General features: G+C 40.2%; 1 protein-coding gene and 1 pseudogene across 2 annotated transcripts in view; both read right to left on the minus strand.

Moving 5' to 3' along the window:
• DYNC1LI1 (dynein cytoplasmic 1 light intermediate chain 1) overlaps window positions 1-13,529 on the minus strand; it is a 33,721-nt gene extending 20,192 nt beyond the window's left edge. Inside the window, exons 1-2 of one of the 2 annotated variants that reach the window (XM_036332853.1) lie at window positions 13,287-13,529; window positions 13,006-13,079 (exon numbers count right to left, since the gene is read on the minus strand). In XM_036332853.1, the coding sequence (XP_036188746.1) occupies window positions 13,006-13,079; window positions 13,287-13,432 (220 nt within the window). In that variant the 5' untranslated portion in view covers window positions 13,433-13,529. The remainder of the gene's footprint in view (window positions 1-13,005; window positions 13,080-13,286) is intronic. The other variant, XM_036332852.1, reaches the window with a different exon arrangement.
• An 11,739-nt stretch (window positions 13,530-25,268) lies between these two features.
• On the minus strand, window positions 25,269-25,925 carry LOC118668614 (annotated as a pseudogene).
• Between the last annotated feature and the right edge of the window lie 905 nt (window positions 25,926-26,830).

The following is a 26,830-nucleotide window of genomic DNA, read 5'->3' on the forward strand; positions in this document are numbered from 1 at the left end:
TCAGTTCTATATTCAGTTGTACTGGCCAGACTGGTTCTTTTTATGAACCATTTTCCAACACTTCATAGCAATAAATAGCTTTAAATAGACAATAAAGAACTTTTCATTAGATGAGTACTTATTTTTTTAGTACTATTATTGTAGTGTACTATTAAAACAGCCCATCAAAATAACAGATTGGGTGGAAAACAGTAATATGCATGATAATGACAATGATTCCTATGATGATCCATAATACTTAAAAATGAAAATAATAAAGTAAAATACGTAAGTATTTATGTCTACTATTAAACCCAAATGGCATTTAATTTCAGTAAACATATATATATTTCTTCTTCTTTTTTTTAATCCTCACCCAAGAAGTGAGGATATTTTTTCCGTCGATTTTTAGAGAGTGGAAGAGAACAGGGAGGGGAAGAGAGAAACATTGATATGGGATTGGTTGCTTCCTGGTCTAGGGGCAAGGATAGAACCTGCAACCCAGGTACATGCCCTTGACTGAGAATCAAACCTGTGACCATCCAGTGTGCAGGCTGACGCTCTAATCACTTAGCAACACCGGCCAGGACAGTTCTATAGTTTTAATGGCATTTAATTTATAATTCATTTTAGTTTTATAATTGTTCAAGAACTATAAACAAAAAGAATTTAAAGAATTTATATCTATTCACCTCAATAGCATGAAAATTAGACAAAAATAATTTAAGTCACTGGGTAAGGAGGTCTATGAAAACCTTTTACAGGGAGTCTGACTAGGCAGAGTAGAGGCTCCTTATGGCAGTGAAACTATTCTGTATAAACCAGTGATGGTGATCCTTTTGAGCTCGGTGTGTCAGCATTTTGGAAAACCCTAACTTAACTCTGGTGCCGTGTCACATATAGAAATTTTTTGATATTTGCAACCATAGTAAAATAAAGACTTTCATTTTTGATATTTATTTTATATATTTAAATGCCATTTAACAAAGAAAAATCAACCAAAAAAATGAGTTCGCGTGTCACCTCTGACACACGTGTCATAGGTTCGCCATCACTGGTATAAACTATAATGGTAACTACATGTCATTATACATTTGTGAAAACCCATATAATGTACACCACCATGAGAGAACCCTCTTGTAAACTATGGACTGCAGGTGATAACTGAAAGGTTAAAGTGGATAGGGTCTGTCTAACAATAACAAGTCAATGTCAGTTCATTGACTGTGATAAATGTGACACTGTGTGGGATTGTCGATAATGGGGGAAGTTTTGCAAATGTGGGGACAGGGAATATTCAGAAACTCTCTGTGCTTCCCACTCAATTTTGCTGTGAACCTAAACCTGCTCTAAAAAATAAAGTTTATTAACTTAAAAAAGTACCTGAGCCTGTCCTAGAAAAAAAGAAGAATCAAGATTTTTCTTATGGCAGGTTACTTTCCTGAAAGGAATCCTCTGAGTTAAAATGACACCAACTGAAAAAATGATTATCCCACAGAAATAATATTATGTACTGTAAGCAAAAATTTAGTGCCCAGACTTATGATAGAAGCTTACAACAATACAATGTTCAAAAAGAATTTTCTAAAGTATATATAGATCCATAAAAATAGGCAGTAATTACATGAAACTTCATTTAATTTGACACAAGAATAAAAACCGTAATATCAGCTAGAAATAATCACTGATAATTTGGTTATCTCTATTGGTGATACCATGAGTGATTCTTTAAATAACAAGTTTGCATCTTCCTTTTAGTTGATCTAATTCCAATTTTAAAGGTTCAATAGGCTCAGAACAGATTCTGAGCCCAAATTCATGACGTCAAAAATATTGTCAATCTTAACCACATATGCTCACTATTTTAAGTTCTTGCAACCAGCACTAGAGCATAGATATTTCCTTTTTCTAAGGACTGAATATAAGATACTCTTGAGACCACAGTGCTTATTTTTCATCATTCATTTTACTGGACTTATGGTTCTCAAAAATGTATCAGACTCATTAATAATCAGACTCATAATCAGGCTGGTTAAAGCACACACACTGCTGGACCTCACCTCCAGAGGTTCTGATTCAGTAAGCCAGGGGTGGGGCCTGAGAATCTCCATTTCTAACAACTTCCCAGTGTCGAGAACCAGTGCAATAGACTTACTACACTAAGCCAAGCAATAGGAATACAAATATCCTTATGTCAAAGTCACTGTCCTCTAGGAGCTCATAAATTTGAGAGAGAAAACAAACAGGATATGATTTCAAGATACTGTCATTAGGACCACACTAGAGATTAGTGACAAACTAGGAAGCCAGCCCTAAGGGAGTATTCTGGTTTTGCTTGGAACTCAGAAAGGGTTTTGAAGAGAAGGTAACACTTTAGCCAAATCTTGTACTGTAGTGTTAATGAGCCATGGAAGAGTTAGTCAAAGTAAGGAAAGCATATACAGAGGCTGGAGGCAAACAAGTGTCCTTCTAGAAAGGACAAATAATTTGCATGCACGAAATTTAAAATGTAAGGGGAAAAGAAGCCAGAAAGTGAGAACAAATAGGGGATGCAGATCATGAAGGGCATGTTATGCCAAGCTGAGATGGTTAAACTTTATCCTGAAGATAATGGGAAGCCACTGGCAGTGTTTCGGTATTTTGGAAAGACCACTATGGCAAAAGTGTTAAAAACTAACTGACAAGGGTAGGTTTAGTAGTAAGGAGACTAGATAAGAGACTATTATTGGAGTCCTCCACGAAATGAGGTAGGACTGAACTAAGGTATTAGCCTGGGAGTGGGGACAGCTGCACTTGAAGGCTGACTTGATTGTGAGTTAGCAGAGATGAGAAAGGCATAAAAGTCAGACAAGACTCTCCATTGTTACAACTTCAGTAACACTGCCCTCTCCTATTCTACCACTTACACTGATGAGGTCGGACCTAAGTCTTCCCTGCACATTGCTCTTTTATCCCCACCCCACATTTGTGTTCCCCAGCATTCCTTCTTCAGTCCTCTACTCATCTCGCTGCACATGGAACTCCAGGAGGATCTCCATGCATGACTTCAATACCACCTATAACCTAGTGACCCACAGATTTCCTTCCAGGCCCAGCCTCTTCTGAACTGCTTGCTAGATGTAACTACTTGGGTGTCCCATAAATACCTCAAATCTCAACATGCACAAAAGCAGTATCATTATCTTGTCACCTTTCCCCAACACACTCACTTATACAATTATTAACATAAGACTCCAACCTCAAGGCCTTTATAGCCACTGTTTCCTCTACCTAGAACATGCTCTCTTCAGAAATCCATATGTTGCTTAACCTTCTTCCTACCTTCCCCCAACCATCATTTCCTCAGGCAGGCTGTCCCTAACCACCTGACTTAAAATCACAACTGCCCAACATTCCTATATGCCTTCCTATATGTTTTACTTTTTTTCCATTGAGCTTACGAACATAATACATATTTTACTTATGTATTTCCCCTACCCCCAAAAGCTCCAGAGGAACAGGTATTTTGTGTTTTCTTTGCTGCTGCAGCCCCAGTGCCCAGAGAGTGCCTGTGACTAAATCAGCTTTAGTGGCCAAACCATTTAAGAAAAAAATCACTGAATTCCAAGTTATTTATAAAACAGCACATAGTGCCTAATAGTTTGAGGAGTTAAAAAAAAAACAAAAACTACATATGTATTTCATTGTATGCAATTAATATACCTTTCAAGTAGCAAGTAGGGCAATGGAGCCTGAGTGATTTCAAACACTGATGAAAGAATTCATCAGCCGATTGTCAATCAACTGTAAGAAAGCTTTATCTTCAGTTCCTTGGCCTTCAGCTGGCAGTGAAACAGACATACCAGCTTTGCATGTGCCAGCCAAATAGTTAATGATCTGTAAACATACACTTCCACAAATAGAGTTCCTACTTAAACAAGCTAATACAAAAGTCCTTCTATAAAGCAAATAACCCTTTAGTGATGATGTTAAAATTATTCTCTAAATATTTTTAAATGTTTTTATCTAAATTTACTTATATTAAATTTTCTTAAAGAAGGATATCTTTAAAAAAAATCAAAACATTTCATTAGATCAAATTCTATTCTAATAAAGCCATTTTCACGCCCTCATCCCAGTTTTGGGAAACTTCCTATAAAGAACTAGGTAGCAAATATCTTAGTCTTTGCAGGTTACATAAGGTCTCTGTCACATATTCATCTTTGTGTTCTTCCTCCCCCCCACCCCCCCGCAACTCTTAAAAATGTGAATAAACAAACCCCATTCTTAGCTTGCTGGCCACATAAAAATAGCATACAGGCCAAAGCCTGTCCCAGTAGATAGACCAAAGGAGGAAAGGCTTGTTAATCAGATTACAGTGAAATTCTCCATAGCAAATAAACCTGTATTCCTAATTATCTGTCTGAACCAAGTCCAAATTAGTCACTCTCTGTGAGCCAAGTATAAGATCCAAGTACTTCAGTTTTACCATAAAGCAATAACAGCCATCAAGTCTCACTTCTTCGCTCAAATTTGAAAGCCAAATTGATTACAAAAGAAAATCTCCTTTAACAGTCACCAAAACAGTGTAGGAGTAAAGGTGTGCTCATAATACTGTTTTATCTCCCCAACAGATCTCTAATTCAACAAGATGTAATGTCCATAAACTTTACAATGATAGTTATCAAACAGATTAAAAACAAGAAGATTAAGAAGATATAATTTCTAACTGCAGCATTGTACCATTATTTGAAGAACCTGGACAAGTCAGGTATTTCCATTTGTTCCCCCCACCCCTCTTCTAAATAGAGGTGGTAAGACCAGGCACTATGGTAATGGCTTTAAAGCTATGTAACTATTACTATTCATTACTTCTTGATCAATGATACATTAGAAAGAAAACTCCTTTATAAGTCAATGGTGTTTTAAAAAGATGTAAAAACATTAGCCATGTAAAAATGAGCAGTCAAAGCAAAAACACTTCAGTATACAATACATTAATAATAGTTATCTTGAACACTTCAATGTATGCTACTGTTTGAAGTGTTTTACAAACATCTCATATAATCCTCATGATAATCCTAAAAGGTAAATATTATAGTCTGAAAGATTAAGCAACTTGCTAAAGAAAGGTTATGATCTGAATCCAGTAATGCTCCTAACCCCTATGACATTACCATTGTTCCTAGAGCAGCTTCTAGTCTTGACCAGCTCAAGACTAGCAGGGATGACAAAAGGTAAAATTAAGCAGTACTCTGCCTTCCTTTTCTCCGTTTCCTCCCCTGTTGTCCTGAAGGCTAGAGTACTATACTCTTCTTGCTCTGCACAGGTTTGTGTGCCCGATGCCTGCATTCTACACAGAGCTTTGATTCACATTTCCTTACCTCTGTTGGACACATTATGATTCATAGCATCTTGACAATCTTAATCAGAACAGAGAGAATTCTAGCCGGCCATATTCCTTCTTTATCCAAGTGAGATATCAACATTGTAAAGTTGACATTTTTGATTTGGCCTTGCATGATGTAAAGTAAATTATCCTATTTTATCTGAAAGCTCTGATGACAAAAGCTATGAGGGGTCTTCACTGGAACTACTTTTGAGCTCAGACCTTCTGCATGGCCTCCCATAGGTTATCTGGATGACCCAGGCAACATGGGGGCTTTGGTCTGCTCCCCATTTCACAGAGTGTCCCCTCCCTTGTCTCAGTCAGCAAGACTGGGAGAGGCTGTTGTTAACTAGCTGCAGCATCTGCACCCGGTGGTTGCAGATAAACATTTATGCATGGCTGTTCAAGACTACATCCTTCCAATACGTTAAGGAGTGCCTATATAATGGAAAGTTAGACCAGTGGTTGGCAAAACGCGGCTCGCGAGCCACATGCGCCTCTTTGGCCACTTGAGTGTGGCTCTTCCACAAAATACCACGTGCAGGTGCGCACGTACAGTGTGATTGAAATTTCGTGGCCCATGCGCAGAAGTCGGTATTTTGTGGAAGAGCCACACTCAAGGGGCCAAAGAGCCGCACGTGGCTCGCGAGCCACAGTTTGCCAACCACTGAGTTAGACAAACCCAATTTTGAATCCTAGCTCAGCTAGGGCTCAAAATCGTCTTCTGTAAAACAGTGAACATGCTACATAATAAAACACTTATCAGAACACCCAAGTAACAGGAATACCAGTAATACATGTTTCCATCCCATTGGCTGGCCAAGGCCCTACCTTTGAATACTATCATTCAGCAATCCACATTACATAAAAAAATAAGAACTTGTACTTTCTCATTTCCCTCACGCTCACAGACTGACTAGACATGAACTGGAAACTACTGTTTAATTCAACAAACATTTACAAAGGCCAATAAATGCTAATCCCAATGGTTATTAACAGTTCCTATGCTCCCAAAGGTCAAAGTCACACTTAAGCAATAATGCTTAATCAACAAATTTGATACATATTCTACAATTAAATTGACTTTAAATTAAGTTGGCAATTTTTTTTTAATATATTTTATTGATTTTTTACAGAGAGGAAGGGAGAGAGATAGAGAGTTAGAAACATCGATGAGAGAGAAACATTGATCAGCTGCCTCCTGCACATCTCCCACTGGGGATGTGCCCGCAACCCAGATACATGCCCTCGACCGGAATCGAACCTGGGACCCTTCAGTCCGCAGGCCGATGCTCTATCCACTGAGCCAAGCCGGTTTCGGCTTTAAATTAAGTTGGCAATTTTTAACCTACCGACCAGATAGGCAAAGATTAAAATGAATAATGCTCAGCATTGCCAATTATGCTAGACAAACAAATACTCTCAAATACTGATGGTGGGAATGTAAATGGTACAATGTTCCCAGAAGACTGTTTGGTAATATATACTAGTATAACGGCTTAAAAGATATATACTTTTGACCTAGCAATTCAACTTACAGGAATTTATCCCAAAGAATACTGAGCAAATAGAAAATAAAGTATAACCATAAATAATCTACCAATCAATTATTATTATGGTATAGCCATAGATGTTATTCAGTCACTGGAAAGGAGAAATCCGTATCTACTGCCATTTAAAAACAACCCTGATTCATAAAACAAATTTTAAAAATCTGATTTCAAAACAGTATATAAGGTATCAATGAGCCTGTTTTGTTTAAATACACACATAGAAAAAATGAAGTGATTATCTCTAGATGATGGGATCATACATTTTGATTTCTTTGTCAAATTTTTCTCTCTCTAGCAAAAAATATGTAACACTTATATAATTTAAAATAATGAGTCCTAATTTTGAGATGAAGATGTTTTAGACATACTTTCTTTTCCTTCTTTTAATCCCACGAAGTCTGAAAGAACCTCAATGAGCATGTAAAGAGGTTATTATTTGCCCACAATCCCCCAGCTTCAAATGGTAGGAAGGCTGACTACCAGACCTGGTAAGTCTAGGCAAGGACTCCACCAAACCTGAGCTGCCATGGTCCTTTTCACCAAGTTTTTACTGCATCACGTTCCTTTGTCCACAGCCGCCAGTGTTTTCTCCTCCCTACTCTACTTAGCAAAATTTTATTCAGATACCACCATTTCATCAAAATAATGTGACCCTTTTACCAATTATTTCATGCTGATATATTTGATTTTTACTATTTTGAATCTTTTCCCACAGGAGTTTATAAGCTCCTGGAGGGTAGGGACCAAGTCCTAGCCCTACTTTTCCCCATATGACTCAGCAAAGTATTTTATGCACAGCACGTTCTGATGAATGTTTGATGAATAAATGAATAAAGAGGTAACCTGTGAGGTCTAACAGCCACTGTTCTGGTTTTACAAATAAAATAAAGCCCAAAAAGGTTAGTTCATGGTCACTCACTAATTAATAAAAGATAGAGTCCCATGCTGAATTTGGGTCCTTTCTTTTTCCTAACTCAAAGCTCTTCTCAGTTTTGCATTTTCAAAGTTCTTTTGCTGACATTTTCTCATGTGGATTTCACACCAGCTGAATTACCACTCTAGCCTGATGGTCTTTAATCCCAGCTTCTCAAAAGATTAACAGTTTCAGACCGAACAATCTCATCTTTAGAGTCAGGCCTCACATAGAAAACCATCCACTTCTTCCCCTAGCTTGTTTGGCTCAGTGGATAGAGCATGGGCCTTGGGACTGAAGGGTCCTGGGTTCAATTCTGGTCAAGGGCATATGCCTGGGTTGTGGGCTCAGTCCCCAGTAGGGGGCGTGCAGGAGGCAGCCAATCAATGCTTCTCTCTCATCATTGTTTCTATTTCTCCCTCTCCCTTACTCTCTAAAATCAATAAAAAATATATATTAAAAAAAAAAGAAAAACATCCACTTCTCCACAAGTCACTTCTCTAAACAGATCTCTAGTTCCACCATGTATGTATATGTTGAGGTTTCCTACTTGCAATACTTCAAGCATAATAGAAGCTAGTTTTATTCCTGAATAAGAAAGAAGACAGTTTCAAACATACTTCCTGATGATGTTCAGCATTATGTGGGATTTTTTGGCTGCACACTATCCTGAACTAGTGCCTTCAGGAAAAAATCTAGAGACTCTAGATTTCTTCCCTGTGTGGAATCAAACAGCCCACAACTACAAGGAAATACTTTATTAATTAATGTTAATTCTTCAAAATGTTTCTTTAAATATATTTAATAACTCAAAAGCTTTAGAATTTAAAAATATTTGACTGTCAGATCAGACGTTAGAGATCACTAAATCCAAATATCTTTTTAAAGTCTTTATTGTTGAAAGTTTTACAGATTTAAATCCAAATATCTTTTTTTTTAATATTTTATTGATTTTTTTTTTTTTACAGAGAGGAAGGGAGAGGGATAGAGAGTTAGAAACATCGATGAGAGAAACATCGATCAGCTGCCTCCTGCACACTCCCTATTGGGGATGTGCCTGCAACCAAGGTACATGCCCTTGACTGGAATCGAACCTGGTACCCTTCAGTCTGCAGTCCGACGCTCTAGCCACTGAGCCAAACCGGTTAGGGCTAAATCCAAATATCTTAATTTACAGATGATAAAGATAAAACATACATGATTTGCCAAAGGGCCAGCTAGTTTTCATTAATCCATGCTACCTCAAATCAGAAAGTGATATTGATGATCTATCTATAAGCCAGGGGTCCAGGTCTCCATAAGTTATCTTAGTAGACAATGAATTCAATTAATCTAAAGCAAGGAGATTTTTTGCAATGAAACTGATACAACAGAAGAATCAGATTAAATTCCTTAATAACTGCTAAACACCTTCTTACGTTTCCTACGAAGAAAGCTCTCTTTTCCTCTAGGGAGCTAGTCCAGCGTATAGATTAAGAATGCTGACTCTTGCCGAAACAGGTTTGGCTCAGTGGATAGAGCGTCGGCCTGCGGACTAAAGGGTCCCAGGTTCGATTCCGGTCAAGGGCATGTATCTGGGTTGCGGGCACATCCCCAGTAGGAGATGTGCAGGAGGCAGCTGATCGATGTTTCTCTCTCATCGATGTTTCTAACTCTCTATCCCTCTCCCTTACTCTCTGTAAAAAATCAATAAAATATATTAAAAAAAAAAAAAAAAGAATGCTGACTCTGGGTCCAGGCTGCACAATTTAGAATTCTTACGTTGCCTCTTTCTGGCTGTGTAACCCTATGGCAATTTACTTAACAGCTCTGTGTCTACTTCTTGATGTTTAAAGGAATAATCAGAGTATGTAAACAATCATACATGGGTAGTACATGTAAGTATTCTATTAATATTAGTCATTATTATTATAATTATTATTTCCCTTAGGGAGTTTTCTTATCAAAACATGGGAAAGTAACCAAGATATGAAGAAAGTACTCTTAAAAGCAGCTATTAATATGTAATTACGATCACTGTAGTAAAATATTGATTAAACATGAAGGGTAAAATTGAAAAAATAGTCCCTAAAAGGACAATTTATGTGTCAAATCCTACTTAATAAACATGCACAAACACACACAAAACATGCAGAAGTTTTGCCTTTGATGTTAAAAAACAAACTTTGCTGAAGCTCTTTCTCAATGGTTAAACACTAATGTCACAGTGTTTGGGGGTTTCGATAGGGGTCAGGCCTCGGTAGTTAAATGACTGCTTAACCACAAGTGCCACAGCCAGAGTGATGTCTCTTACTAAGCTACATCCTAGAATTCCACAAATATTTGGATTTCAATTTCACTTGAAGATAGCCCTTTTTTTAAATCCTCACCTGAGGGTACTTTTTCCACTGATTTTTAGAGAAAGTGGAAGGGAGGGAGAAAGCGGGGGAGAGAAACATCGATGTTAGAGAGATACATCAGTTGGTTGTCTCCCGTACACACCCTGACTGGGGGCCTGGGATCAAACCTGTAACCCAGGTACTACCCTTGACCAGAATCGAACCCGACACCCTTTGGTTCAAGGGACAATGCTCTAATCACTGAGCCAGAGCCGAAGACAGCCTTTTAAAGTTATGCAGTAGGAAGAGTACATAGCACTCTCCCTTGCAGGAACTTCTATCAAGTTGGAAAGTCATGCCAGAGTCACAGAACACAGGATCTCTATAGCTATGTGACCTGGGAACACTCACTTAAAAGGTCTCTAAAATTCATTACCTCATCCAAAAACTGGCGCTAACATCTATCTTCCAGGTTTGGGGTGAGGGGAGTGGATGTAGGGGGAACAAGGAGAATGAGGAGGTAAACTAAGATTTATATGAAAATGCTTCGAGAACAGCTCACACATTGCCAATCCTGACCCTTTTCTCCCATAGGCAATGCATGAGAGAGGAGGACAAGTAGCAAGCTAAGGTTAAACTGCAATTTGTGTCTAGGATACATTAAGCTTTGATCATCATTCCTATTCTAGGTTGTTTCTGGAAATGTAAAACCTTGTTATAGTCTCAGATTTGTTTTTTAAATGTGGGACTCCAGATATCCCCATAATTCATGAAAGGCATATTAGGGTCAATCATCCTCCTGCCTAGCAGCTTCAAACTCATAACAAAGAAAACCACAATCCCTATTGATATCCTTATTTCCCTCAACCAGCACAGACGGAATGCTGCCATAGTAAAATGTCTTTAAGAAATCTTTAGGGGTATTTTACGAAATTAATCCTATTTCTACAATCAGTATAAAAATCTATTAGCTTCTTCCAAAGCTAAAAAGACTTTGATGAAAATCCCAATAGTACTCAAATAAAAATTTTGCATTTCAAGCTCGTATAACTTGATATTAAATGGAGCTTTATAAACTATTAAGCTCATAAAAAAGGAAATTTAATCTATCCTAAGTATGGAGGAATGGAAGAGTCTGGGGCCTCTAAATACACTCAGTCCCATGCACTGACCCAGAGTCAAAAAAGCAGGGTGTGTTTTTTTAAAGCATGCTAAAAAAAACCCAAAAAAAAACATGGTGCAACTTCAGTGCAAATCAGAAACATCAAGAAATGAACAAAACTGTCACTTTTGTTTCATGACAAACAGAACCATCCAAGTAATATCTAATGCACAGGAATAACTGGGAAGAACTTATAAAATAAAAACAAAATTCAGGAATCGTATCTTTACAATGGCAATATTTGAAAAGAGGTCTTATAAACTTTAATTAAATATAATTCACTTCAATGAAGTCATTGTCTTAAGTCCACTCTAATATACTAATCAACAGTAATTTAAATTAGTAAATTTCAAAATATTTTCTGGATTTTTTATTTATTTTTGCTTTTGGATCCTAATCTATCCTTGCCATATAAATATCACTGATGCAGGCACTAATTCAATTTTTAAAAAAAAGAGTTCTGAGGAAATATTTTCTAATCCAGTTAAAACAAATCCACCATAAAAAGTCACTGTGCTGTTATAACTTGACCTGACCCTAGGAGGTAGGCATTTTTATTTCTACAACATCCATTTTAAAGATGAAGAAACTGAGGTTTATAGATGTAAAATCATGCTTAAGATCACTCAGCTAGTAAGGTGAAAACTCATTTTCCAACTAGCTACGTGTAACCTTTAAAAGAACAGAACTTCACTAAGCACATTCTAGCGTGGCAGCAGTTCATGCGAAAGAAGTAATCTGCTTCTATCGAAACACACCTATTAAAAGCAGACCCTGTCAAATAGGTTTGACCTGTTTCCTATTTTTAGATGTACACAGCAAAAATGTCTGGAGGCATCAACAACCAAACTTTTAAAATTTAACCATCATCTTCTAAGCCAGAACCTCACATGTGAAAATAGGGAAGAAATACCGCATATGTAAATGACTCAGGAGCCACGCCTGTGAAAACATGAAGCTGTGAATTGTTGTCCCTCGCTGTCCTCTACCCCACCCCCAGAATCAATCAAGAAACAAAATACATAACTTCCAGAGAACAAACAAGAGATACACAGAACAGGCAGGAGAATTGAGCCATTAGACCCGGCTCCTCGGTCCATCCCTTTGGCCGGAGGGGCTGAGCTCTAAAGGTGCTCTACTGCCATTTATAAATTTCACAATTGTGACGGTTAGAGAGGCGGCTGCAACATGAGCCCACATTGTCCGTGAAAAAAACTGAAGGAGAACATTTTATCCCGACTCCCAGGTCCCATTTCTAGCTTCTCTGTCAATTATACAAAGAGGCGGCTATTAAAGATTAATGGCATGCATGCCATTTGCACTGGAGCTCTCTCCAGAACGAGCCTCCTGCTACCGATTTTTGTGACGAGAGGGAAAAGGTCCTTATTTCTAGATAAACCCCAAGCCACTGGGACCGCTCCGATAGGCTGCCGGCTTCTGTCCTTGCCAGAGGTGGCCGCTCGGGCCTCCCACATGCAGAGGAGGTGGAAGAGCTCGGGAAGGGCGGGTCCCCGCAGGTCCCGGGGCAGGGGTCCGGGTTCTTCGCTCCCCCCCAGCTGTCAGCCACAGGTCGGCGGCGGGGCGGGGCGGGGCCCGGGTCCACAGTCCGCACAAAGCGAGCTGGCGGGCGGCGGGCGGACCGGACCCGGCGGGATGGGGGCCGGCGGGGCGGGGTGGAGCGAGGCGAGGAGGTGCAGGAGGGGGACACTTACCCAGCAGCAGGACGTTCTTCCCCGCGGGGAGCTTGGATCGCGAGCGGGTGGAGACCTCGCTGAGGATGCAGGACCTAACGGGGAGCAAGGCGCACGCTGAGGCCGGGGGCTGAGGCCACCGCCCGGGAGGGAGGGATGGACACGGCCTCGGCGCGCCTGGGCTGGGGCAGCGGAGGACGCAGTGGCCTGGGCCCGGCGCCGAGCTCGGGCGGGCACGGATCCCCAGGCGCCCGCAGGGCCGGGAGTGCTAGCGGGGACCCAGGGAGGGGTGGGGTCGTTACCAAAGGTTCTGCCCGTCCTCGTCGTCGCCTGCTGCAGCGCCGCCGTTGCCCGAGGTTAGCTCGTTGGCCAAGGAGCCGCCCGTGTAAGTCGAGGCTAATCCCGGCGGAGAAGAGCCGAAGGAGCTGACTCGCCCCACAGCCGCCATTTTGGTCGGGAATCACACCACTCCCGGCAAAGCTGAATGAGCGAGGCGGCCGCGGCGGCGGCAGCGGCGGCGGGAACCCGGATATGGAGCGTTCGGCGCACGGGAGCGGGGCGTGGCCTGTGGGGGCGGAGTCCGGGCTCTGCAGGGACTGAAGGGAGGGTGCGAGCACGGACTGCGCGTGCGCCACAGGCTGGCGGGCGCAGAGGGGGATGTGCGTGCGCGTGCGCGTGCGCCGCGTACGGCCGAGGAGCCGGATCGGTGCTGCAGCCCTGCTCCGCTGAGCTCAGCACGTTGAACTGCTTCGCGCCTCCCCGCTCGCAGCCCAGGGCTGCATCAGGGCGGCGTGGGGTGTGTCAGGTGAACAGTGCTCCCTCCCATTCTTCAGTTGGGTCCACCAACCCCGCAGCCGGCGTGGGATTCCTGCGCTGCCATTGCCGTTCCACCGTTCAGGCTCAGCGCCTGGTTCCCAGCCTACACCAGGGCTTCACCGGCACCTACCGGGAAATGGGCCGCTCCGCTGCAAAAGAGGCCGCCGTGGTGTAGCCCGGGGTTTGCAGTGTTGTTTTGGCCCCGGGTTTCTGGGCTCTCCGCCTTCTCAGGTGGCAACGTGTTCCTCAAACCTTTGTCCCCCCATCAGGAGCAGATTCCCCCAGCTCCTAAGCAGCTGCATGACAAAAAAAAAAAAAAAGTGTGTTGGCTAGACTTGTTTTAATGGCCAGGATTTTTGCAGGAGACGCTCCTGATGAGATTCGAAAAGATCCACTAGGTGAGTTATTCATCCATCCATCCAGTCAACAGGCGTTTTATTCAACACTTACAATGGCAGGCGCAGTTGGTACCGGGAATACACAGATGGGGGAAAAAAGTAACCTACAATAGCTGTAAAATAACCCCCTTTCGATCGAAACTTGACTGGTTAAAAATACTTGAATGTCGAGCCCCATGTCCAGAAAGAGTTGTCGGTCAAAGGCTCTATTCTAGGACACCTTGTCAGAGCAGTTGCTTAAAATAATCTGGCCTTTGTGCATTTTACCGTCAACTTGCAATTGAAGATCACCTGGTAATATATGACCTCATCAGTTCGTTAGACTAGTGAGAAAATCCACAGCTAGAGGCTGCTTGCTGTACATTAACATTGCGGTTAGCCTGAAAGGCTTTGGAAGCTGGCAAATCAGAGTTCAGTCTTAGCTCAATCAGTTACTGGCCATGTAACCTTAGACAAGTCCCTTAACCTCGCTGAGTCTCGGTTTCCTTAGCTGTACGGTGGGGATAAGAAGGACCTAGAATTGTTAGGAAGATTAAGATGATTCCAGTAAAATGGCTTAGACCAGTGACTGACACATTTTAAGTGCTCAGCACATGTTTATGATTAATAGCTGATGTTTACCTTTCAAACCAGTAATATCTGACCAAACCCTGGAACTGAAGGGCCCAATGAACTCCTGCAGCTAAAACTCTTCATTTTTTGTTTGTTTGTATGATTAGGAGAGGAACCAGAACCCTGTCTTGAAATCCCAGGCTTTCTATGGTGACAAGCAGGATGGGGACTGGGGGGGGGGGGGGGGGGGGCGGGCAGCTGGGACTTGAAATCACTGTTGTAAAGAACTGTGTACTGCACTTGGCCCCTCAGAGTTCATGCACTGTCTATACTTTATTCTCTCAGTCATCTTTTTTCCTAAGCATTTCCACCTCAATTTTGTTTACGTACAGAGTTGTCAGTTCCATATCATATTTACTTATTCTGGGAAGTATTAATTTTATAACAGTGTCAGGCCGCTAATGCCCCATGACTTCTAGATGCCCAGCTACCTACTTATATTGAGGTCAAAGTTGTATTCCTTGTGGTTTTATAATATCCCTATCCAGCATTATTCCATTAAGACAGCTGGCAAGAGCCCAGCCAGCGTGGTTCAGTGGTTGAGCATCAACCTATGAACCAGGAGGTCACAGTTCAATTCCCGGGTACATGCCCGGGGTTATGGGCTCGATCCCCAGTGTGGGGTGTGCAGGAAGCAGCTGATCAATGATTCTCTCTCATCATTGATGTTTCTCTCTCTCTCTCTCTTCCTCTCTGAAATCAATAAAAATAATAATAAATAAAAGAATAATCCATACTCTTACACTGAAAGCAATCCCTCCACTTTTGCACTAAATTCTGTCTCCTGTCCTCAACTCAAGGACATTGCTCCAACAATTCTTCCCCTTCTTTCTCTATATAATCATTTATTGATCTCCACTGGATCATTTCCATTAGCATACAAATATGCTATTAATTCTCCCATCTTAAAAAAAATTTTTTTCTCTTAACCCTACTCCTTAACTAGGTACTGCTACATTTTCCCCACTCCCTTTAACAGCAAAACTTTTTAAAATAGTTGTCTTTATTGTCTATCTCCAATTTTCTCCCCCCTTGCCCTTATCACCCACTTCAATCAGACTTTTACCCTATGATGCCACAGAAACTGCCCTTATTCTTGTTGTCAGTGACCTCCTTGTTGCTAAATCTAATGGTAAATTCTCCATCCTTGTCTCTCTTGGCCTCTCAGCAGCACAAGATACTGTTGATCACCCCTTCTGAGTATCCTTCTTCACTTGGCTTTCAGGTCACCATATTCTCTTGAAGTTCTCTTCCTGCCTCACTAACTGCTCCTTCCCAGTCTCCTTCACCATTTCCTCATTTTCCTGATCAATTAAAGTTAAAGGACTCCAGGGCTCATTCAGCCTTTGTTCCTCTTCTGTGTCTACATTTAATCCTTCGGTGACCTCATCTAGTCTTTTTTTTTTAAATATATTTTATTGATTTTTTTTTTTTTTTTTTACAGAGAGGAAGGGAGAGGGATAGAGAGTTAGAAACATCGATCAGCTACCTCCTGTACAACCCCCACTGGGGATGTGCCCGCAACCAAGGTACATGCCCTTGACCGGAATCGAACCCGGGACCCTTCAGTCCGCAGGCCGACGCTCTATCCACTGAGCCAAACCGATTAGGGCTCATCTAGTCTTATTACTTTAAATTTCGTCTCTGTGATAAAACTCCCAAATTTATTTTATTTTTTTATTAAATTTATAGGGGTGACACTAGTTAACAAAATTATAAGATTTCATGTGCACAGTTCTACAACACATCATCTGTACACTGTATTGTATGTTCACCACCCCAAGTCAAGTCTCCGTCAAAACTCCCAAATTTATCTCTCCAGCCCAGAGCTCCACCTGGAACTCCAGATTAATACATCCAGCTGCTTATTCCACATCTCCACTTGGATGTCTATTAGTGTCTCAAACTCGGCATGCTCCGAACTGAACTTCTTATCTCCGCAAAAGCTCCTTTACCCACTGCCTTTCCCACTAGGTAGCAACGCTTTGTTGCCTGAGCATGTCTCTCACCTCCCACATAGAATCCATTTGGAATCCTATAGTCTCTTCCTTCAAAATATACCCACAGTCCAATTTTTTATCATTCATCCACTGATACCACCCTGGTCTGAGCTATCATTTCTTCCCTATATTACTGTAAAAGGCTCTTCAACATGGCAGCTAGAGGAATCTTTAAAAATATAATCCAGATCATGTAACTCCTCTATCCAGAACCTACAGTGGCTCCTCATTTTAATCAGAATAAAAGCTAAAGTGCCCCATAGGCTATACAGGATCTGGACCCAATGGCTCTCTGAATTTTTCTGCTCCACTTTCTCCCTCAATTTCTCCTATCCAGCCATATTGGCCCCGCTGTTGTTCTTTAAACATACAAATAGAGATTTTCTTTCTAGTATTTTCTATGAAGGGAAACACTAGTTTATTTCCTTTTCTTTTGGTTTTGGCTTTTCAGTTGGCATTTATATAAACCGCGATCGCCAGCATTTGGTGAAGCAAGTCTTACCTGAAAATCTGTTTAGCTAACTCCCTCTCCTCCTGCAATGTTTTTGCTCAGTTCTCAGCGTCTTGATGAGGTCTAACCTGACCACTCTATTTAACACTCCAACTTGAACCTTTATCCCTGGATTTACAGATTCTTCATATCTTGCTTGCCTTTTTGTTTTCCATAACATTTATTGCCTTCTAACATGGTATAGAATTTACTTGTTTATTAGAATTTAAGCTCTGTGAGGGCTTCATTAATATACCCCAAGCGCTTTGTGCCTGGAACAAAAGCAGGCATTTAGTAATGTTTTGTCGAAGGTATGAATGAACAGACTTACTCCTTGTCACCAGGGTTCTAAAATTTCATAATGATAATGATGAGTATGATGATTATGATGCATGTGCTTCTGTGTGTGTGTGTGTGTGTGTGTGTGTGTGTTTTAAAAGTGGGTACAAAAAAATTCTTCACTCCAACACCTGAAAGCTCTCATTTACAATATTTTAACTATTTTTTAATATAAATCCTTCTAAAATATACATTCTCTTGATACGTTAACAGGTGATATGAACACAGATTTTTTTATTGGAGGCTCTGGGTTTCCTTAGGTTTATTAATAATAGTATCTTGCTTTCATAAAGAAGTGCTTAGATCCTGCTGAGATGCCCAGCGGTGTACCCCAGATGTCTTTTTCAGTTTTGTGTCTGATTTAGCTGAGCCTCAGGGCCTGGAAGTGGGAAATGGAATGCTAGCCAGAAAAGAGACAGCTCCTCCTCTCTGCAGCTTTCTATCTACTGAGAGTTACCTCTCTCTCTCTCTCTCTCTCTCTCTCTCTCTCTCTCTCTCTTTCTCCCCCCCCCCCCCCCCAATCATCCCCATCTTACCCATCAGCTTTCTGAAGGCCACACTTAGCCATTTCTTTATCTCAAGAAAAGGGATCATTTGACAAGCACAGAGCTCTGTAGAAAACTGGCGTGGGAGGGGAACTTTCTGGAGGGGTGAAATGGGGGTAGAGACCACTTCCTCTTTCCATTGGGGATGTTTCCTTCTGTGTTTGAGAACTAGGACAAGGCAGCCACCCCTGGAGCTGCTTCCTGTTGTACCAGCTCCCACAGGCTGCCTCCAGCAGATTTTCAGATAAGATTTGCTTCACCCACTGTGCCAAATGCTGGCAATCACAGTGGATATAAATGCCAGCTGAAAAGCCAAAACCAAAAGAAAAGGAAATAACCAAGGAGTGTTTTCCCTTCATAGAAAACACTAAAAAGAAAATCTCCTGTATTTGTACATCTAAGATGAAATTCACCCCCCACCTCCTTCTTAAAAAATCAATACCTGTGTATGCATATGTGTGTGTTTGTGTGCAAGCATACTTTAGGATTACATTTTACAAAGAAAAAAATTTGTATTTGCTTAAATATACATCATTGAAAAATACACCCTGAATATTTTTTAACTTTCTAGATAAAGTAATACTTTGAATTGTCTTTTTATTTCAGGCTGAACCTACCACCATACTATAAATAATTCATTCCTAGGAAATAAGTGATGATGGGAAGGATAACAACCTATAAATCAATTTACATTCACAGAAGCTTGAATAGACAACCAGTAAAATGCACAGGGAAAACAAAGAGACTATTTTATAGGCTAGAAGAATATTTATTCTTCATCAGTGTGTTTTAAATATCTACTTATACATTATAAAATACAGAATAGATAGGATTTTTAGAATACTTGGTGTCATTGTTTTCATCTGTTCTTTACCACTAAAAAGAAGAAAGATAAAGGTTCGCTGATTAATGAATTGTTAGCTGGGTATGTATTTTTGGAGGATCTCATTTCCTTGTAATCAAATACTCTGAAGTTCAAATCCATTACCTTTTAAAAAAAAACTGTGACTTTAATGCAGCTTACTTCTTAGATTTCCAGTGTTATACTCTGGAAGTAAGTACCTCCTTACTTCCTAAAGGAGAAGATATCTAATAACTGATTTTATAAATTGAGATATGCCAATACTTGGTCATAAAAGTCATCCAGTTTTTCTGCTTTGGAAGCCCTATATGAGGCAAAGTAGAAAAAATATGGACTTCCCTGGTATTTTTAGAAATGTGCTTTCTTTTGTAGCTGCAGGTGATTTCATATTTATAATAATCCAATCTACTGTTAGTCTAGAGTTAATTATAGTTTCTTACCGCTTTTACTAAAAGTAAGCCTAGAATTATGAACTGCAGGAAATTATGAACTACTGTATTCTGCACCAACAAAAACATTATGTTTTGTTTTTTTCTTCACATGGGAAAGAGTACAAAAGAGTTGCCCAGTGGGAAATTTCTTATAAGCAAAACGAATCAGTTGTTTTACACCATATAAAATAAAAGAGCTGTTTATTTGAAGGTGTTTGAGTAGATTCCAATAATCTTAAACATTTTACTACTAGGAAACAAAAAGTTAGAGTTGCCTTGGAATGTAAAAATGAAATAGAAACGCAGAGCATCCTTTCTAACCCTTCCTCAGTAAATCCCAGGCTTGTTTTGAGGAGTCGAGCTCATCTTATATTTCACTTCACCCTTTGGTAAATGCGGAATCGCCAGAAAACCTACTAGAATTTTCACCATGATCTATTGGGATACACTGGCTCCCGTCTAAGAAGTATATTGGCTATATGATCTCATGGTTTTGAAATGTGTTTTAAATAGCAGCACTATTATATTGAATGTGACATTTGAGACCCTGTCCACACTATCAGACCTAAGTACTAGATTAAACAATATTAATGAAAAATTGAGTGATATAGACAGCTAATTTGCATTATTTAGAGTAAATAAAATGTTTGGATTCAATGTTTGAAGTGAGGTACATGGAGTAATGGGTCCAGGCTCTAGAATCAGACCAATCTGAGTTCAAATCTAAATTCTGCCACTTAGTAACTTTGTGGCCTTGGAGTTATTTAAATTCTGTAGGCTGACTATCTGTCAACGCTGCTAGAGTTGTGAGGACTAAACAAAATCTGACATATAGTAAGGACCATATAAATGTTAGCAGAAATGTCTATTATTATTTGAGATGATCTTATACAGTATTTTGTAGAGAAGGGTTTCTCAATTTTAAATGGTTTAAATGTACATATGAATTCCAGGGGAACTTTGTTAAAATGCTGATTCTAATTTAGTAGGACTGGGGGTGGGGCTTGAGAGTCTAGACTGCACCTCTAAAAGCTTCCAGGTGGGCTTTCACACTGCTGAGCGACAAACCGAGGTTATGCAGCAGAAAGAGCACAGGCTTTGGATTTATCCACCCATCGACTGGCATCCTGGCCCCAAACATGTTAGCAATGGGATTTCAGGAAGGTCAAGCTTCCTCACCTCTAAGATGGACATAATATGATGTATTTCTAATTAAATCAATTTTGTTAAATAAAAAATAGTGTACTCAAGCAGTACCTGACATATTGTTGGTGCTTTACAAATCTAAGTTCCATTTTTCTAAAAGAAATGTTTCACCGGTCCATCCAATATGGGAGACCCTGATAAGTATCCTTTCCTGAAAAAGATGAAAATTCTAATTTTCTTTAAAATTTTTTTACAATCCTATCATTATGAAAGCAACTTCAACATTGACTTAAAAGATTATTATAGCATGGCAAGCATTGTGGGCACATATTAGAGAGATGCCCCAGGCAAGTGGTAGGCTTAAAGTCAAAGGGGGTAGAATTTCTGCAAGTATATAGATAATTGAGAAAAGAAATTAGCCCATGAAGCATTTTATTTTACTATTATTTTTGCCTTTTTTTAGTATGGAAAATTTCAAACATGCAGTACAATAGGGAGATGGTATAATGAACCCCTCGTACCCGTCACTCAGCTTCAGTAGTTAGCAGCACATGGCCGATCTTATTTTAGTTTGACTTCCACTATCACCCTCCTTCTCCGAATTATCTTAAAGCAAGTTCTAGGCATGGTATCATTTCATCCATAAACATTTCAATGCATATATTTTAAAAATAAAGACTTTTTTCTTTAAAAATATAACTATAATACCATTATACTAGTCATTTCAAGCACATATGCAACTGTTGAATTGATAGTATATATTTTAATTACCATCAATTTTTACTACAGGTAAAGAGATATACATATAATGTAGAATTCAAAATATCCCAATACTTAAGAACAAAGTAGATATACTTGTTCCCAAAACATTGCTGTTGTCCAAGAGAGCAGAACAGTTATCTCATCTGCAGGACTAACATTCTCAGCATCCCTCCTCTCACTGCTCCTACTGGTTCCTAATTGGCCTGCCAAGTCTAGGTGTCAGTTTCCTTTCCACATTGTCCTCTGTATCCTGAGCATTCCCTGCTTAATTCTCTCCAGCTGATAGGAGACTGCTTTTAACTTTTGCCAGGAGCAGGTCACTCCTGGCAAGCTGATCAGAGTTCTAAACTCTCACAAAGAGCTTAGAGTTCCAGGATCTCATAAAACATTAGAGTTGGAAGGAACTTCATAGTTGAGCCCCTAGATATGAACACAGAGGCAGGAATGTAAAATGATTTGTCCTGTCTCATGATTACCTAAAAACCTCTCAAAATAAGAACAAAGTATTTCACATCTAACCTTACCTTTCTATCATTAAATTGCAATCAAGGAGTTTTGTCTCTTATTTTACTATATTTGGTTAGTCTCTCTGACTACCTACTAAGGGTTAAAGTATTTTTTGTGTGTGTCTTAGACATTTTAAAATGAACGTGTTTAGAGCACACACAAAAAAGTTATTAAAGAATATGAAAGGTGCCCAGCCGGCATGGCTCAGAGGTTGAGGGTGGACCGATAAACCTGGGGGTCACGGCTTGATTTTCGGTCAGGGCAAATGCCTGGGTTGTGGGCTCAATCCCCAGTGTGGGGCGTGCAGGAGGCAGCCAATCAGTGATTCTCTCTCATCATTGCTGTTTCTATCTCTCTTTCCCTCTCCCTTCCTCTTTGAAATAAAAAGTATATTTTAAAAAATAAAACATACAAAACAATTGTATGTATAAACATACATCTGCAAAGAATGAAATTCACCTTTCAATAAAATTATATTTTAAAAGAAAAGCCTTTCATATTCTTTTTTAAAATATATATTTTTATTGATTTCAGAGAGGAAAGGATGGGTGGTGCTGCATTACAGTTATGAAGTAGCAACGAAAATAATTTTATGGTTGGGTCACAACATGAGGAACTATTTTAAAGGGCCAGAAGATTGAAAACCACTGTCTTAGCTCATCATTTTCTTTAATATTTCTTACTGTAACAAAATTTTAAAATTTGTATTTGTCAAAATTCTGGGGGAAAGGTTGGCTGAAAGCTAGAGAAACAGGTGGCCTCATAGGATTGTTCCTCTTGAGAGAAGCAGCCAGAGCTGGGGGACTGCCCACCCAGTACTCCATGTGTAGAGAGTGTAAGGATTTTTGAAAGAGGTGTGACCTGAGGAACGGATTGGGGCCTCAAGAGATGGAAGTGGCTGCATAATCTGTGATGTGATCCTCTCCTCTGTGTCTTAAAATCTTTAGTAAAAACAGAAAAGATCACATGCTTGGTCTCGTTGATATTTTTGCAGGAACCACTAAGAAGGTGGAGTTTTGTATCTAGACATGACATGGAGACAACAGAACTGCTTGTTTGGGACCAGAATCCAAACAAGCACCAGGAAGTGGAGTCTAAAATCCTGGGCAGGTACTGGAGCTGCCCATCCTCATGAAGGAGAATTTAAGCCAAGTTTCTTAAAACCTTTAAGGGTAAGAAAGTCCTAAAGTGATATTTGTGTTTTCATTGATTGCCATCCAATATGCGTGCTCCCTATGTGGAGTACACATGGTCAAATTTTTTTCCCAAAAAATTTCTCTTTATAAGTTTTCAGTTTGCTGAACCTTTGGCCTTCCTTGAAGTTAGAGTGTGATCTGACGGGCATGAGAAAAAATATCACTTTCAAATTATATCTGCAGTGGCTTATAATAAGGGCAAAATTTCTTCATTAGATTCATTTCTTCAGGGCCCTCTAAACATATAATGAATTATGGTCTTATGTTTCCTGAAGAAATAATAAACTAATATTAGATAACAAATTACTGTTGGTATAGATTAGTTTATCCATTTTACCTATCGCTCTCAAGGAGAAGACAATGGTGGATAGCTTGGAGTTTAGGGTCAAACTATCTGGGTTGAATCCTCACTCCTCCACTTACTATCTGTGTAATTTGGGACCACTACTTAACATTGATTTGTTGTTCCACTTATTTATGCATTTATTGGTTGATTCTTGTATGCGCAAAGTTGGCATATTGGGATGATGCTCTAACCAACTGAGCTAAACCCCATTTTTTCAGGGAATAAGTTTTTCAGCAGGCCTTTTTGCTCTATACCCATGGTAACTCTTCCTATGGGCCACTTCAGAATAACATGTTACATTCTCTTCTTTTGATATGCACATACTGTGCACATTAAACATTTAGAAGTATTCTTCCACAAAGAACACTGCTCTCATAATTTTCTTTCAATACATAGCATTGTGATCTGTATTTAATTTTCCCACTTTTTGTTAGGGGTATGCATGCAGAGATATTTCTTTGTCGTCTTGATTATAAGAAAACTACTAAGAGTGATGTCACGTGGCAACTGACATTCAGCTATATTGACGGGGTTTACTGCAGCATATTACTTGACCTCTCTGAGCCTTAATTTCCTCATCTATACATGGAGGGGTTAAATACTTACAGGGCTGTTATGGATTGAGTAAGGCTAAGTCTATGGAAGGGCTTTGTAAGGTAGAAAGCATAATACAAATATTAATTATCAATCATCCCTGTTGTTTGGAAAATATTCTTAGGTCTCACAAAGCCCTAGTTTCATCCAGTCTTTTTTTTTTTCAATTCAAATGAACATTTATTGATCCCATATTAAATGGGAAATAGTTAAGAAATGCCTTTCCTCTGTCTATGTACAATTCCCTTTACTCTGAATTTCTCCTCAACTGGGTAGGTATATTCCATGTTCTCTATAGTTTTCTACAATTACACAGTCTCCTATATTGTAATGATAGGCTTGTTCAGAAGCTCAGACTATTAGAAAGTGGTGGGCTGCAGAGTAATGATCACAGCTAATGGAGAATTTGCTTCATTTTAAACAAGCATTGAGAGCATGTGGCTTCCTGTGGAGGTGCTGGGCTGGTTTAGTGCTCTAGTCATGATAAACAGCAATGGCATCTGCAATAATCTTCCCTCAAAAACTCTGTGTGAATTGAATTGCAATCGACTGTGGCCTCCGTGGCTTCTTCTACAAAGCTGGGGGTGCTTGACTCCACATCAGAAGACAGTTCAAAAGCCTGTATATTCTCCAGACACCTGTCAGCAAATTCTCATGGTCAGTGGTCAACCCTAGATCAGTGGTTGACAGTATGAAGTCAGTGGTTAACTCTAGGTCAATGATCTGTCCTAGAGGTAGTATAGGAAATCACAGACAAGGAGAACAGGGCAGAGAGGAGCAGGGCCTTCCTGAGCATGGTGGGCAGGAGGCTCCCGAAGGTGAGCAGGAAGGTAGATAGGCCCTGCATGTAATGCAGACACCTACTCCTCTCTTCATCTGTCCTAGTCTTAATCTCTTTTCTTCCCTTCCTGCGTAGAACCTCAAATGTCCTATTGCAGTACCTTGAAAGCCCATCACAGAACAATGATTTGCTTTGCCAAGTCGAAGACAGCACCAAGTCATTGCATAATTCCCTCCAGCATTCAGAGTTCCTGAGCAGCTGCTCTGGGGGTGGATGAAAATAACCCACCATTTCAATTTTTTCTTCTTCTTCAAGTTTCAGCTATTTTTAGTTAAAGAAAAACAGACTTTTCCAAGGGCAACAAAGTGAACTGAAGGTCAGAAGGAAGCAGGGTATAAGGCTTCTCATAAGCTCTTGCTCCAAAACCTGGACTTGAGGAAAAAAGGCCCTCCTAGGATCTCAGGGGCAAATGGCCAGCAGAGGGGTGACTAGTGGGATGGGGTGGTGCTGCATCCCACCTTGGTCACTGAATTGGTCTGCATGGACTCCAACGTGATTTCCACCTGCCAGTTGGTTGACATGATTAACACTATTATTCTTGGGGAACATTAAATTAAGGAATGATGTGTGGAGCCAAGAGAGTGGCTTATTCAGTTGGATTCTTTTCTTCTTCTTTTTTAAAATCTTCATTGTTGAAAGTATTACATATGTCCCCCTTTTTCCCCCATTGACCCCTTCTAGCCCTCCCTGCCCCCCCACCAGGTCTTCATCACCCTATTGTCTGTGTCCATGGGTTATGCATATATGTATACAAGTTCTTTGGTTGATATCAGTTGGATTCTGAATCACAATACAGGAAATAGCCTTTATCTGGTGCAACTATAATTTCATTTTTCTTGGAGTGAATTCAAAGGAAGGTGAGGTCATTCTGGGGGTCAACTTCTCACACAGTACTCTGGGTCTTCAAGATGAAGTTGTGCATGAGGTTGGCGTACTGTATGGTGGTGGGATTGTCCATGGTCCTCTATATGGGAATGCCTTCTGTGTTCACCACAGTGATTCCCTGCATTCCTTCTGTCTCTGACGTCGCTTCAGTGTCTCCTCCACCTCTGCCATTGCAGACCAATTGGCAAGCTCCCTGTGGCCAGCATAGCCACTACCATTTCAATTTCTATAACCCATTCGGGAATGAGAATGTTATTTTTAGGGTACAATAATTTATTTATTTATTTTTAAATATATTTTATTGATTTTTTACAGAGAGGAAGGGAGAGGGATAGAGAGTTAGAAACATCAATGAAAGAGAAACATCGATCAGCTGCCTGCTGCACACCCCCTACTGGGGATGTGCCCGCAACCAAGGTACATGCCCTTGACCGGAATCGAACCTGGGACCCTTCAGTCCGCAGGCCTACGCTCTATCCACTGAGCCAAACCGGTTAGGGCAGGGTACAATAATTTAAAAGCTCACTTGCCAGGGGGGCAACGTCTTCATAGTTTTAGGGAAATAAAATGGGTTCTGTCTTTTTTTTTTTTTTTTTTTTGGCAACCAGTAACCAGAATGTGTTCTTTCTTTGTAGTAACAGGAAACAATTCACTGCTTACTGGCACCAGGGGTTTTAACTGGTGCTAAGCACCTCCAACTTGGAGAGTTTCAAACCACAGGAATGTAGGGCATCTTTATGCTTTATGACCGATACAGTAGATGAACTCAACATCCCTAATACCACCTTAGTTTGGAGGGAATAAAGGTGATGTCTTTTGTTCCAAATGGCCCAAGAACATTGTCAGATTCACAAGGAGTGAGGTTCTTTTAGTTGGATTCCCTCAAATGCAGAAGCAGACTCTGAGGCAAGGATTTTGGTGCCAGTAGTTTATTCAGGACCACATGAGGGAGTGGTTAAGGGAGAAGGGGAGAGTGGAGAGCCAGTAAAGCAGATGTTAAATAGCAAGTTTCAGTTGTGGGCAATTGGTGCTTAATCCTGCTGAGGACTCTCTGAGAGTCTGCAAGTACATGCCTC

This window comes from Myotis myotis, unplaced genomic scaffold (genome assembly GCF_014108235.1).
Source record: "Myotis myotis isolate mMyoMyo1 unplaced genomic scaffold, mMyoMyo1.p scaffold_m19_p_13, whole genome shotgun sequence".
Taxonomy (NCBI): domain Eukaryota; kingdom Metazoa; phylum Chordata; class Mammalia; order Chiroptera; family Vespertilionidae; genus Myotis; species Myotis myotis.